Source organism: Plectropomus leopardus, chromosome 22, assembly GCF_008729295.1.
Source record: "Plectropomus leopardus isolate mb chromosome 22, YSFRI_Pleo_2.0, whole genome shotgun sequence".
Classification (NCBI taxonomy): domain Eukaryota; kingdom Metazoa; phylum Chordata; class Actinopteri; order Perciformes; family Serranidae; genus Plectropomus; species Plectropomus leopardus.
This window is the reverse complement of record NC_056484.1, coordinates 6,699,586-6,713,454: the sequence shown is the minus strand read 5'-3', so window position 1 is coordinate 6,713,454 and position 13,869 is coordinate 6,699,586. Positions and strand designations below refer to the sequence as shown.

The window sequence follows — 13,869 nt, the reverse complement described above, 5'->3', positions numbered from 1 at the left end:
TTTGGGGAACTAATCACCCCCATTAGAGGTTTTCCAGGCACCTGCTGGGACATCCAGGCATAGACCCAGAACACGCTGGAGGGATTTTATATTTCATCTGCCCTGGGAACACCTCAGGATCCCCCAGGAGGTGTTGGGAAGGGGGACGTCAGGAGTACCCTGTGACCCAGCAACCAGCTAAGCCCATGAAAATGGATGGATGGACAGAAACAGAATTTAGAAATTCATTTATTAAATCTGAATTTATTAAAAAGGAAAAACTGAATCAAACACTGACATAAGATCCAAGATTCAAAAAACTTGCAAGCTACATTAAAAAAAAGAGGTGATTATTTTGCCTTATTTAAAAAGTATATTGTGGTGGGAATAAAAGAGTTCTTGTAAGTTCTCCTTTCGGCCAGAGTTATTCTCTACAATATTCAGACTCCTGATGACGCCTGAAGTTTAGCTCAGGTGCCTCTCGTTTCTCTTGATCATCTTTGAGATGTTTCCACAGCTTGATTAGAGTCCACCTGTGGTAAATTCAGTTGATTGGACATGATTTGGACAGACGCACACAGTCAGAAAGGTCACACAGCTGACATGCATATTAGAGCAAAAAAAAAGAAACATGAAACAGAAAGCTCCAAAAACATTTGCTGTGTTAAATGTTCCCAAGAGCTTAGTGGCTTTTGTTTTGTTTTGTTTAGTTTTCCACAATCAGGCTGAATGCACAGCAAAACTGAGCAATTAGGAGAGAGGAGTGTTGTTAAGAGAGGTGACGAAGAAGCTGAAGGTAACTCTGGCTGAGCTCAAGAGATCCTGTGTGGAAAAACCGTCTCTGCAACACGAGACTGATCTGAGCTTAACAGCAGAGTGACACAGAAAGACAGAAGAAATCCTTCTTGGAGTTTGCAAAAAAAGAAAAGAACAGACTTTCTGGTCTGATGAAACCAACATTTAGCCCCAATTCTAAGCATCATGTCTGGAGGAAACCAGGCACCGCTCAGCACCTGCCTGATACCATCCCACAAGTGAAGCCTTGTGGAGGCAGCGTCATGCTTCGGGCGCGTTATTCAGCTGCGTGGACTGAGGTTCTACTCGATGAAATCCAGAGCACTCACGACCTCGGACGGGGCCAAATGTTCACCTTTCAACAGGACAACAACTCTTAGCCAAGAATGCAGGAGTGGTTTATGGACAACTCTGTGTGTCCTCAAGTGGCCCCGCCAGAGTCCTCACATGAACTCCTTAAGAGACCTGAAAATAACCGTCCAACACCGGACCCCCTGACAACCTGATGGAAGAAGAAAAATGTCAAAAAATCACCAAATCCAGGTGAGTAAAGCTTGCTGTGTCATACCAAAGAAAACCTGGAGCTGTTATCACTGCCAAAGGTGCCTCAACACACTAAAGCTACTGAGCAAAGGACCTGAATAACTGAAAAATTAAAGAAAATAATAACGTGTATAGCACTTTTCATACATAAAATGCAGCTTAATGTGCTTCACGAGTGCTAAAAAGTGAAAACCTAAAAATATATAGAAGTATATTTATTTACAAATATAAAAATAAATATATATAAAATCATTATACATCACATGGATACCATAACTCTGGAAATAAATTGCAGACAGGCCAGAGATGAAGACTGAAAAAAAAAATATATATATGTAACTCCTTACCTCAGTCAAGCAATTGATTTCTTTTCAAAAATTATAACATAAAATAAATAAATATACATATATATAGAATATATATATATATATATATATATATATATCCTTACTACAGTCAAGCATTTGAGTTCTTCTTTCACTAGTGACAATAAAAACAAATTGCATGAAAAATAGTTTCTTTATTACAATCTTTTCCACTCATACAGTATCTGTTAGTAGAAAGGTGTTTTACTGTATTATTGAACAGTGCAACATGGTGTTGAAATCAAAGCTGAACATTTCAATGCATAGTTCCAAAGTCCATCATAAAATTATGCAAAATCAATTTTTTTTTTTTTTTTTTTTTAGGACATGCCCCTCTTTTATGTCCGTAATCCCGCAAAGCAGAATCTGAAAGGAAGATAATTAAATTTTCAATATAAAATTCAAGAGTACACTTGTCTTTTACCCTTACATAGTTTACCTGCACTACAGAAACATCCCCTTTTGTCCAAATGAACCTGAATAATGAGTCCGTCAGAATACAAAATTACAAGAACCCGATGAATCGCTCACCTTTATATAACATATATTTGTATAAGTGAAGAGATTAATGAGTGAGCAGTTCCAGTAGAGTTGCATTATTACTATTGTTGCACCTGGTGTGATACTTCAGTGAAAAAAACAAACGTACAAAGCTGTGTTTTTTTAAATATTCACAAGTTTAACAGTAATTACAACAAAAATATTTAAGGCGTTTTCAGTTGAATTCTGTACAATCACAAATAATTAGCCCTTTAGGGAGAAGAACAGAGAAAGCAGAACAAGTCGTGTGTTAATGCTTCATCAGTCGACGGCGCTCTACAAGGCCGGAGGTGTTTTTTATTTTTTATTTTCCAGGACTGTAGGATGAGATGAGTAACCGAGGATACAGATATTAATCCAGAGGTGTTTGTAAGAGAAGCCTGATAGAAAACCTGTCGTCGTTTTCAGCACTAACACAGACCGTTACCCCGCCACGTACCGCGTTGACAACCTGCCAGCCCACATTTTAAACATCACTGGAAATTATGAGGTTTTAAAGGTCATTTAAAAAAAGATCTGCATTTTTAAGCCCTGATTCACATCAGATTTATTATATAAAATAAAAACAAATGATTGAGAAAACTTTCAAAAGGTTATTCATTTAGTTTGGGCAGCTATCAAACATTTTTACCTCATTATTGATGCATCATTTATTCTATGTTGATCCCACATGTCTGTAAATATAAAAGATAAAAATGCTTTGATATTTGCCCAAACTATAAAGTTAGAGAAATATTTTGGTATTTGAATTGAATAAGCAGGAAGTAGATGTAAAAACCTTTTTTTTTCTTTTTTTTTTTAACAACATGCACACTGATGTCCAAATTAAAAACTTTCCAGGGAAACTCCTGTAATTTTTCATTCCATGCTTTTCAATATATATTTTTTTTTTTTTTGGTTTGTAGAGTTGAGATATTTTTCCGTCATGTGGGAGAGGCAGTTTTACTCAGAAGTGGTCACTTTGTCAAGGCTGTAGTGGCTCTGCGTCGACGACGAGGAGAGACCCTCGTCGTCATTGTCTGCTTTCAGGAGCGGGGAGAGGTCTGCATCTCCCCCCGCCTCCTCCCGCCGGGCAAGCCGTCAGTCGCGGTGAGCGTTGCTCGGCGGCGTGATGCTGAAGACTTGGATGCGCAGGTGGGAGGCGATCTGGAGGCACACGCCTGTACAATAACGCGATAGATCGAGGAGAGAGAAGACCTGAGGAAAGATGGAGAGGATAAAGAAATAAGACACTTTACTACAGATAGAGCTAATGTTACATTGATTTTTCACACAAATTTCTTTCCCATTAAATGGACCCAACAGAGGTTAAATATATTTAGTCATTCCCACACCCCAAAAATACACTTTTAGTCTCACATTTTGAAATCAAGCATCAACCTTTAAGGGCACGCTTTAATATTACACACACTCGCATCGCTCTGTGCACAAAATGTGCTTCAAAAATTCAATTCAATTCAATCATTATATATTTAGTTAATTTTTCAGCCAACATCAGTCCAAATCATAAATATCAAATTATTCTCAAAATTTTAACCCTTCAAATGTCTGGTTTTTGTCATGATACCACTATGGTTTTAGATAAATTAAAAGACAACACAAAAAATGAATTATTGCAATATACTACATGCCAAGTTGATTATTATTATTATTATTATTATTATTATTTATTATTATTTTTTCAGTGATTTGCAGCAACATTGATTGCAACAGTGCCCCTAGTGAAAATAGCATGTATTTACTCAATATGCCAAATATGGTAAAAATTACGTCCAAGGTGGAAAATCGTAAAAATTCGTAAAAAAGCCCCAAATGACATCCAGAAATAACACAATGCATGTTTTTATGCTTTGAAGGCGCATTTCTTTCACACTTGACAGTATGAATGTAACAGTTCTGTTTACACGGTGTGTTTTAGACTTTACTGGATGAGCTTAACTGGAAATTTCAAAATTAAACAAAAAAATGCAATCTTGCCAAAATTTCTGCCATATGCATGAACACTGCCAAAATGATTAAAAAAAGGAAGGTGAAAATGCGCCGAAAAGTCCCTGAGGGTTATCTAGTCTATCACAAACAAGCCTATTTTGACAAGCCTGAGCAGGAAAAGCACAGGTGTAACTAAAGACATTAACGACGGCGCTGTTGCTTTAAAGCCACGATGACAGTGAGCCGGCACACACAGCAGCAGGAGTATTTAATGTCATCAGTCACATCTTTGCTTCTCCTGTTGCGACTTGTCGAAATGTCTGCTGTGAAAACACAGTGATGTTTTGGTAAGCAGAGGTCTAATCAGCCAGAATAACTGGAAACACTTGTGTGGGTGTGCGGCGCATTTTAGGGCTGCAACAGAACCTCATGTCCTGCTCCTCCTGAGCCTGAGCACCGCTTATTTTCTGTCCTAACGAGTACAACGTTCACAAACTAACCCTGCAAACTGCACAGATTTATGACCCACTTAACCTGCATATGAGCCTTTATACACATCAGTTAATATAATGTACATTTAAATCCGTTTCCGCTCTCAAATTCGATTTTTGTAGAATTTGTGGAGGTGCCTTTAGATTAAGTTGTGGTTTTATTGTAGCAGCACGACCCATATTCATCCTTTCCTACAATGCTGAGCAGCATTAAATCAAGAGAACGCGCGTCATAGATGTCAAAGGAAGGTTTATGTCGAGCCATCTCGTCCTTAAACTTTGAACTGAACCTTAAACTGCAGCTGTGGTGATGCCCTGATTAGGCGGTGAAAGTGAAAGTCACACAAACAGGACTGAAAACCACACTGTGCGTACGTGAGCACAGACTTAATGTGTCAGCACTTGTCCTGCAAGTTTTTTACCGCGACTGGTTCAATCAAGCTGTCATGAAAATGTGTAGCTCGTAATAGAGGCAGGTGTGCAAAGAAAACACACGCCTTGAAGTTGGGTTTTTCTGGCTGAACGATTCTTTTCTTTTCTTAAAGACACGTTTGCATCTGTCTTTTCTGTCGTGGGTGCAGCCTCATTAAGAATAACTGTTCAGTTTATTTAGCACATCAGCACTGAAGCAGCCAGTTTGAGAGAGAGCACTTTACGTCTCTTGAGCATCTCTGATTGCAAAATCGCTCTTTGTTTTCATCATTTTTAATCTAAATTGAACCGGCTAATTTCTCAAAAACTTCCACATTTTTAGTGATAAAACGTAACCCTTTGAAATCTGAAGTGATGTCATTTTCCTTGTGCTGCTTTCAGATGTATTTAAAGCCATGAACCCTGGAAAATTGGTGGGATTTTTTTTTCTTTCAAAAACATTGGGAAAAAGACAACTAATTGATGTTGCAAAAACTTCAAGACATTAGTAGATTTAGGATAAAAAATTAAAAAAAAACAAGGGAAAAATATTTAGAAGAAAAAAAGCATGATAACATGTCATGTTTTGTTTTTTTTTAGGGGAAAAGTGAGAAAAACTGGGGAAAATACTACATTTATAGTGATCCTAATTATTAGAATTCAAGCACTTTTACCAAGTCTTGTTGCGTTGCTTTATTTTAAACTTTTTTTTTGTTTTGATTTTTTTTAAAGTAATTTTTCTTATCTTTTTACTAATTTCTTGCAAATCTTTGGGTCATTTCTTCTTTCATTTCTCACTGCCTTCTTCCCATGTTTTGGAAAGAAGTCAAGCCAATTTGTTCAGGTTTCAAAGGGTTAAACAGAAGTGTTTACCCACCTAATGATAATAGTCAAACAGCTCAGTTAGCTCAGTTAAGAGGTCGCACTCATGTCAAATGGTGATTATCAGTCAAGGGAGCTGTATTACAATATAATACTATATAATCATTTCTGGAGTAGCCCTTAAAAAAAGAAGAATTCATTAAAACTATAAATGTGTGAAACACTGACCAAAGCGACCCAGAGGACTATGTGCTCGTCGATGAAGCTGTTGAAGTACTGGTTGAGGAAGAGGAGGCCGGGGCCGACGAAGGCTGTGTCCGGGAGATGCAACTCGCTCTTGGTCATGTGTGCGATCTACAGACACGGGGACAAAAAATGAGGGGAAGAAAACTCCGATTAATACCAAAATATTTTAAACACCTGCAATAATACACAAAATTAGGGATGAACGATAATATCGTGTATCAGCTGATGTTGGCTTTAAAATGAAATATCAAAATCAGCCAACATGCTAATTTCTGGCGATATAACAATTTTTTTTATTGACCAAGTTAATTGGCCCAAAAAAAAAAACAATCCTAAGCTGAAGTTTTTTTTTCTTATTTTGCACAATTAAACATTAAAAAGCATCGTATTTTATATCTCCATATGCTGGTGGGACGCCACGATAAGAAAATGCATAATATGACGTTTATTCCACTACATAAGAGACTTGATCACGAAAATTAGGTGGGAAAAAAGTAAATATATCAGTGTTGGTTGTTATTATATTGACATATCGGATATCGGCAAAAAATCCAATATCGTGCATCCCACTTAAACAGGCGTCATGATAGGCCATAATGACTCGCAGTCGCAAACCTTACCATCATCATCAACTACATAATTATATTAGTTTGTTTGGCTGCACTGTAAACAGATGCACCACAGAGTAGCTGCTAACGGATGTCTGAAACTGTTTTGGGTTGCAACTTCGAGACACGATGAAACGTACCACGAGCTTGTTGGAGATCTTGGAGATGACCATGCCAAAGGCGAGCAGGTAGAGACAGGGGTGGAGCTCGAACAGCTGACTCGACGACTTCTTGAAAATGATGAAGGCGAGGGTGAGGAAGAGGCCGACGTGCAGACCGGGAGTCAGCACGCTGGTGTCCTGAACAGAGGGGACGTCATGAAGCACGCCTCATCGGATTTTGATCAGACTTTAAGCAAAGTGTGAATGTTTGATGACTTACAGCGACGGTTGAGCCGTTTTTGCCGACACCTCCGTTCAAAATAACATGGAAGTAGTTGTAGCAGGAATAGAGGGCCCCGCCGATGATGCCCATGATGGGGAAGGCGTACAGCTTCAGTCCAAGGATGGGCAACTACGGAAACACATGCAGGTCAAATTAAAGCTTGTACATAAATCATCTTTTCAGTCAGAAGAAAAGAGCTTAATTGAAAGCTGCAGGCATGCTGAGCGAGATGGGAGGGCAAAGCAAAAAAAAAAAAAATGCGGGTGACATCATCAGCTTTTTTGAGCCAGATCATGTCCAATAGATGACCTGTTGCCATGGCGTTAGCTAGCCATATTTACCTTCTCCCTTCTCTCATGTGATGTTAAGTCAAGCCTCCAAAGGCAGCACGGAGTAAAAGTAAAACACAAATTCTATTTAAAGAATGACGACTAAAAACTAGGAACTGATCAGATATTGAGTCTGGTGTGAAAACTGATGGTGAAAAATCTTTTACTACGACAAGGTGAAATGAAAGAGTTTCTTAGTGTGTGTGTGTGTGTGTTGTGTGTGTGTGTGTGTGTTCAGTATCTGTACATGTGGCGCTACAAAACATATCCGTTACCGTGGTTTGCCAGAGGCTCACGCCCCCGAAAGCCGACATCAAGTACATGGTTATGATGGCGATCTGCACCTCTGTGACGTCAATCCTGTGAAAAAAGCAACAAGAGAAGACTGAGATTATTATTTTAACCCTTTAAAACGTGGATCAACATCAGTTTTCTTGTGCTGCATTAAACATCTTCAACAGGCAGTTAAAAAATTCAAAACAAGAACAAATTGGTTTGATTTCTTTAAAAAAAAAAAATAGTAAAAAATTAGTAAAAGGTGACAAGAAAACCAGCTTTATAAAAAAGAGAGAAAATAATTTTCTAAATTATCAAACAATACAGACATAGCCATATTTTTTAACGATTTTTATTGAGCATCAACTGTATAAAACATGCATTAAAAGAGATAAGATGAACAGAGCTCACTCATATATAGCCATATTTACCTTTTTTTCCCAATTTTTTGTCCTTTTTTCCAGGTCATTTCCTGGATTATTTTTTTAAATTAATTTTTGCAAATTTTCTGTTGATTTCCTTGGAATTCTTTATTGTGCTTTATTATGCTTTGTGAATTATTTTGGTTATTTCTCAATTAGTTGTTAATTGCCTTCATTCCATGTTTTTGAAAGAAATCAAGTCAATTTGCTCAAGTTTCAATGCCGAATGCTGCTGAAAGTGCGACTTACAGGCCGAAGCGGAGCGTCCCGGACACGTAGGTCTGCCAGTGGGCGCAGAAGAACATGAACATCCCGATGAAACCACAGAAGAAAATCCAGTTTGGGTATCTTCCTATTCCACATGAAATGCATGTTCCTATCGCAACAAAGACTGAAGGAAGAAAGAAAGAAAGAAAGAAAGAGAACAACAGACAAATAATTGACGTCTCTGTCGTTCTCAGTTTGTCTGTAATTGTCCAGCGTTAACCAGTTAAGCACCTGTGGAGACGGCATCGCAGCCGTGATCGAATAGCTCCCCCAGCGGCGAGCTGCTGTTGGTCCTCCTGGCCTGTTTCCCGTCGATGGCGTCCAGAGACTGGTAGATGAACAGGCCCAGAGCGCTCATGATGAAGGCCCATGCTGGAGCCTGGAGGTGGAGGAAGGAGAGACGGACTTAAATTCGTAATCCGTTGTTCTCGCAACTTGGAAAACTTGGTCATTTAAGTCAGATTTAAGATCACCAAGCCCAACAAAAACAAACCTGACTTCACAGCAGCGTGACGGTGCCTACAGTGCACAGCGCAGAATCATTTATCACTTATTTTACTTTATTTAACCCTTTGAACCCTGAGCGAGTTGGTGCGTTTTTCCTTTTCAGAAATGTGACGAAAGGCAACCAGCAACTGCAAATTATTTTTTAAAAATGTCTAGGGAAAACTGTATAATTAACATAATTACATATCTTAAATTATTTCATAAAAGTATTAAAATTTTTAAGCACTTTTCTAAGTAATTTCCTTATTTTTTTTTTCAATAAATGTTTTCAGATTATTTGCTTTTTTTTTAATTTCTTTTTTGCCCTCAAATTTTCAGGAATCTTGTTTTTTATTTATTTATTTATTTTTTTTTCACTAATTTTGAGGTAATTTTCTTGTACTTTTTACAAATTCCTTGCAATTTCTTGCAATTTTTTGCGTCATTTCTTTTTTCATTTCTTGTGCCTTGTACCAGAAAGAAATCTTTGCTCAGGTTTCAAAATGTTAACGTTATATGTAGTTTTTGCTATAAAATGCGCTTTAACATTTTAGCTATCAATTCCATTTCCATCGATTTGTGCTCGAGAAGTTTTTGTGAACCGTCGCACAATTTTGCACTGTTGTACGAGACTTGACTATAAATACGAGTTAAAAGCTGACGCCCATGTTTCCCCAACAGATGCTCTTCTGTATTTAGATTGAAAGTCAGGATTTTTTATGAACTTTTGACTTCAATGGATTGCAGGGTTATTCGAGCTCACGAGGAGTAATATTTTAGGTATGAAATGGTTTAAAAAACACTTTTAGAAAAAGTTAGGAACAGTCTCAGAGACGCTGCATGAGTGCAACATGAGTTTGTCTTAGCATTTCCTTATTTACAGAGTGGGTGTGACGCAGGCAAACCCTGTGATGCTGCTGGTTCTGAGTCCTCGAGCGAACATTTCAAAGACTGGCTGCCTTTGACATTTATGCACGTTCAATATCTTTTTCATAATGTTTGCATAAGACATTGGCTAAGTTATTATTTTAATGTTTATGCAAACAACAAACGCTGCTGATTCTATTTGTAGTTTTCAGGATAAAACTTGGTGAAATGATTTACTTTCTGGACAATTTCAGCACATTTTAACATGGAAATTATACTGATTACCATGATAACTTTATCACTATAATCATGATATGACATTTTCATACTGTTGCATCTTTTTCCTGATATTTGTGATCTGCTCATTCGTCTATGGTGACGATAACAGTTAGTTACAGCCAAAAAGCAAAGGAACGATGTCAAAATGAAACTAAGTGTGTGGCACAACTATATTTATATAATATCTTACACAGATGTTTCAAATAATATGAATTTAAAGTTTAGTAAAAAAAAAAAAAGGTGAAATAGGTCTCATTTTACAAATCATACATCACAAGCAGTGTTTTATAACTGATATGGGCTGAAAACTTTAGATGCTTGTGTGACATAAAAAAGTATAACCGTCACGGGAAAAAAGCAGGTTCTCTATTTCACAATGAAAATGCCATATATTTAATGAGCATGGCTACTTTTAGGCTACAAAAACTAAATAAACCATGAAATGCTGTGTTCCTGCTGAGAGGAAGCAGGATTACTGTGAGGCAATGGAAATGTGCACAATGAGTTGTGCAATAATTCAACTCTGTACAGCACTCTGCAATAATTCAACCGTCTGATATCCTTTCAACTAATATTCTTATTTAATTCTTACTTGTTCAATTCTTGCATTCATATATAACACAATTTGCAGTATAACGCACATATTTTATTATTTTTTTTATTATACATAGATTGTTATATATTGTAGCATAATGCACATATTTCTTTTTCTTTACCTACTTCTTATTCTCTATGTTTTTAAAATAAATCCGTGCATTTATATGTAAGAGCAACTAAGATATGAAGTATTTCTCTTCCTGAAATCATGCACTCCTGCTGTGCCTTTCTGATAAACCTCCTGTCAATGTATGCACATTATTTTGCTAAAAATGTATTCACCGGATTTTTCTTATTTTTTTGAAGTGCTTATTTTTGTTTGTTTGCTACGTGAATTTTACTACTTTTTAAAGAAACTTTTTTTAATTATTTATTTATTAAAATATGAAGAGATAGAGGTTGCAATGGCTGGTTGAGGGGGGGAATTGGTGTTTAAAAAGCTAAAAATATTCTTTTTTAATGGATCTGTGGATATAAATATAGATGTAAGAAGTTTATCACAAAACGAGAGGACGTGCACGCTCAATTAAAACTGCTCCTCATCACTTTTGAGTCGTAACACACTCTCCACACACACACACACACACACACACACACACACACGTGTATCTGTGTGTGTGTCGTAGGTTTGGGGAAAGAGGGATTCCTGCTGACTGGTGTGACTCAGTTCCTCTAACTGGGGTGGAGGTTATGGACCATCTGGACGGTAGAGCCGGCCAACCCAGCGTGTTTACCACTACAGTGTGTGTATACTTGTGAGTGTGTGAGAGGAGGGAGACAAAGACAGTCTGTGTTTCCGGAGAATCTCATGCTGTCCTAAATATTCAGAGATCCTGCTGTTTTCTTTACAGTCCTAAAAGCCTCGTGGACCAGTGGGGACAGAGTCAAACTGTGTCCATTATAGTATGAATTCCTTTAATAGGTGTTTGTTTGCACAGATTTGAAACGTTCATACCTTTACAGTCAAGGAAGAAGAGTGACCCAGCAATACTGAAACGATGAACAGAGGGAACTGAAATACCTTTGCACATGTGGAGTTTGACAGCGACAGCATGCTGCGTGGACTGTGGACTTAGTTGGATTGGACAAAGGTGTAAATCTGATAAACACACCTAAGCACCTGCATGGGTCACTGCTCTACAGACACAAGTTTACTGGACCATAGGTTATAGGTTTGTTATAGAATACATTAGAGGCGCATCTATGGGCAGATTATGACACAATGGGCCCCTCGGCACAGATCTGCAGAAGGATCCACCAACAGCTCACGTACAAAAAAGCAAGAAACACAGACGTTGTTGTGTTTTTGCGCCTGTTTGTAGTTTTTAAGCATCCCTTTGCAGTTTCATGTCTGTAGTCATTTTGTGTCTCTTTGAGGTTAGGTTTGTGTGGGCTTTTTTTGTTATTTTGCGTATTTTTGCAGTCATGTTGCATCTTTTCATAGTCGTTATGCATATTTTGTGGTTTTGCAGCTCATTGTAGACATTTTGTGTCTCTTTGAGGTAAAGTTTGTGTGTTTGTTTAGTTTTGCGTATTTTTGTAGCCATGTTGCATCTTTTCATTGCTCTTTTGTGTCTCACCGTAGTCAGCTGGTGTCAGTTTTTGTGGTAATTTTGTGTCTCTTTTAGGTCATTTTTTGTAGTCATTTTGCATCTGTCAGTAGTTGTGCATCTTTTTGGGGTTTTGTGTCTCACTGTAGTCTTTTTGAGTCTCGAGGTAGAGGTAGAGTTTGTGTCTTTTTGGTCATTTTGTGCATCTTTTTTTTTCATCTCAGTGTCATTTTGTGTCTCTTGGAGGTTACTTGGTGTCTCTGATTTAAAGTTTGTGTCTTTTTTGGTCATTTTGTGTCTCTTTATGATTGTTTTGCACCTTTATGTAGTTATTTTGTATATCCCTGCAGTTACTTTGCCTCTTTTTTGGGTCATTTTGAGTCTCTTCCTGGTCAGTATGTGTCTCCTCAAGCCACATTTTGCAGGTGAAGGTCAGAGGGGCCCTGACACTTTGGACCAATGTCTTCTGGGCCCATTCATTAATCCATTCATGGATGGATCTGAAGCCATTTCACATCAATTGAGCAATATGAATATTTTTTTCCTCTGTTGTTAGTGTGTAAGTAACTGTTGGTAGTATTACTAACCATAGTTTTGCCTCGTGAAAAACAGCAACACCATTTTTCCTTACAATTTCTGTGTTTTACCATCAACAACACTGCATCACGTGAGCCTTGGCAAACAGCAACACAAAACATAACGTCAAAGCTGTCAACTTTCCAAAAACTAACGCGATGATGGACACGTATTCCCGAGACAAGCGATGTCACACCAAATCCAATTGAAAAAAATCTTACAATTTAAAGCGCCCTCGCTTGTCTGTGTCCGTACAAATGTGAAAACTTGAATTTTAATATAATTCCCAAACAAACAAGAGACACTCTTCAATTCGGCTTATATTGCCTCTTAAATAAAACATTAACTATCCAGAGTGATTCATTTAATATTGCCTGAACCCGCTGCCACAACACACCGCGGGTGTTAAGAGAGCAGGGTGACCCTATTAATGAAGTGGAAATGTTATTAAAACAAGAGTAGCTGTAAGGCTAAAACGTATGCCGAATTAACAAGCAGGCTCTGCTGATTGAAAAAAATATTTCATAGTGGCTTTTGACGCGTGTGAAGTTGGCGCAGGTGGCAACGCAACTTTAACTTATGCAACTTTTGTATGGAGGATCCGCGTTCTTTCCATACCAGAGAAGGGCACATAATCGAGGCTAGTCCCCGTGTAGAAACTTTGGCCAAGGTCGCTTTACTCACCTCCTCTGTTGCCGTGGGACAATAATAGACAAGCACCATCGTGGAGAGGATATTCACCAGCAGTCCGACAATAGTCAGAGTGTTTGGTGCGATCCATGTCGGAGTTTGCTGGACGAGCCAGTTCCAGTAGATCTGAAACGGGGGCTCAAACAGAGACCGACCGGAGGAGCTGTATTTATGCTCCTCCAGCCGCTTGAGTTGTGCGGGTGACAGCGGCTCCGGCCACAGGAAATGTGGCATTGTTTTTTCTGCCAAGTCACTCCTCAGATTACCGTAACAAACTTCACGCGGGGCTTTCTTCTCTCTCCAAAATAAAAACAGCTCATTTGGCATTTATAGCTCGGTGACTGTACGAGGCCATTTCCACAGCGGAACCATGAGGATCGATACTCTGTACGTTTCTGGTCGAGGTGCGTCTCGGCA

At 38.2% G+C, this 13,869-nt stretch overlaps 1 protein-coding gene across 1 annotated transcript; it reads right to left on the bottom strand.

The window, feature by feature from the left end:
- Positions 1 to 2,784: 2,784 nt before the first annotated feature.
- chpt1 (choline phosphotransferase 1) lies at positions 2,785 to 13,756 on the bottom strand. The gene is made up of 8 exons (XM_042511628.1): positions 13,447 to 13,756; positions 8,639 to 8,786; positions 8,390 to 8,531; positions 7,718 to 7,802; positions 7,111 to 7,242; positions 6,870 to 7,028; positions 6,104 to 6,229; positions 2,785 to 3,419 (listed from the first exon to the last, which is right to left on the bottom strand). The coding sequence occupies exons 1-8, from the start codon at positions 13,684 to 13,686 to the stop codon at positions 3,303 to 3,305; spliced, it is 1,149 nt and encodes a 382-aa protein (XP_042367562.1). The 5' UTR covers positions 13,687 to 13,756; the 3' UTR covers positions 2,785 to 3,302.
- Between the last annotated feature and the right edge of the window lie 113 nt (positions 13,757 to 13,869).

Excerpts from the sequence above, each read along its gene's own strand:
- chpt1 (XM_042511628.1), bottom strand. The coding sequence starts at position 13,686 with ATGCCACATTTCCTGTGGCCGGAGCCGCTGTCACCCGCACAACTCAAG. Across the intron at positions 7,243-7,717 it reads TGAGCCTCTGGCAAACCACG|TTGCCCATCCTTGGACTGAA; the intron begins GTAACGGATATG and ends GTGTTTCCGTAG. Across the intron at positions 3,420-6,103 it reads TAGTCCTCTGGGTCGCTTTG|GTCTTCTCTCTCCTCGATCT; the intron begins GTCAGTGTTTCA and ends ATCTTTCCTCAG.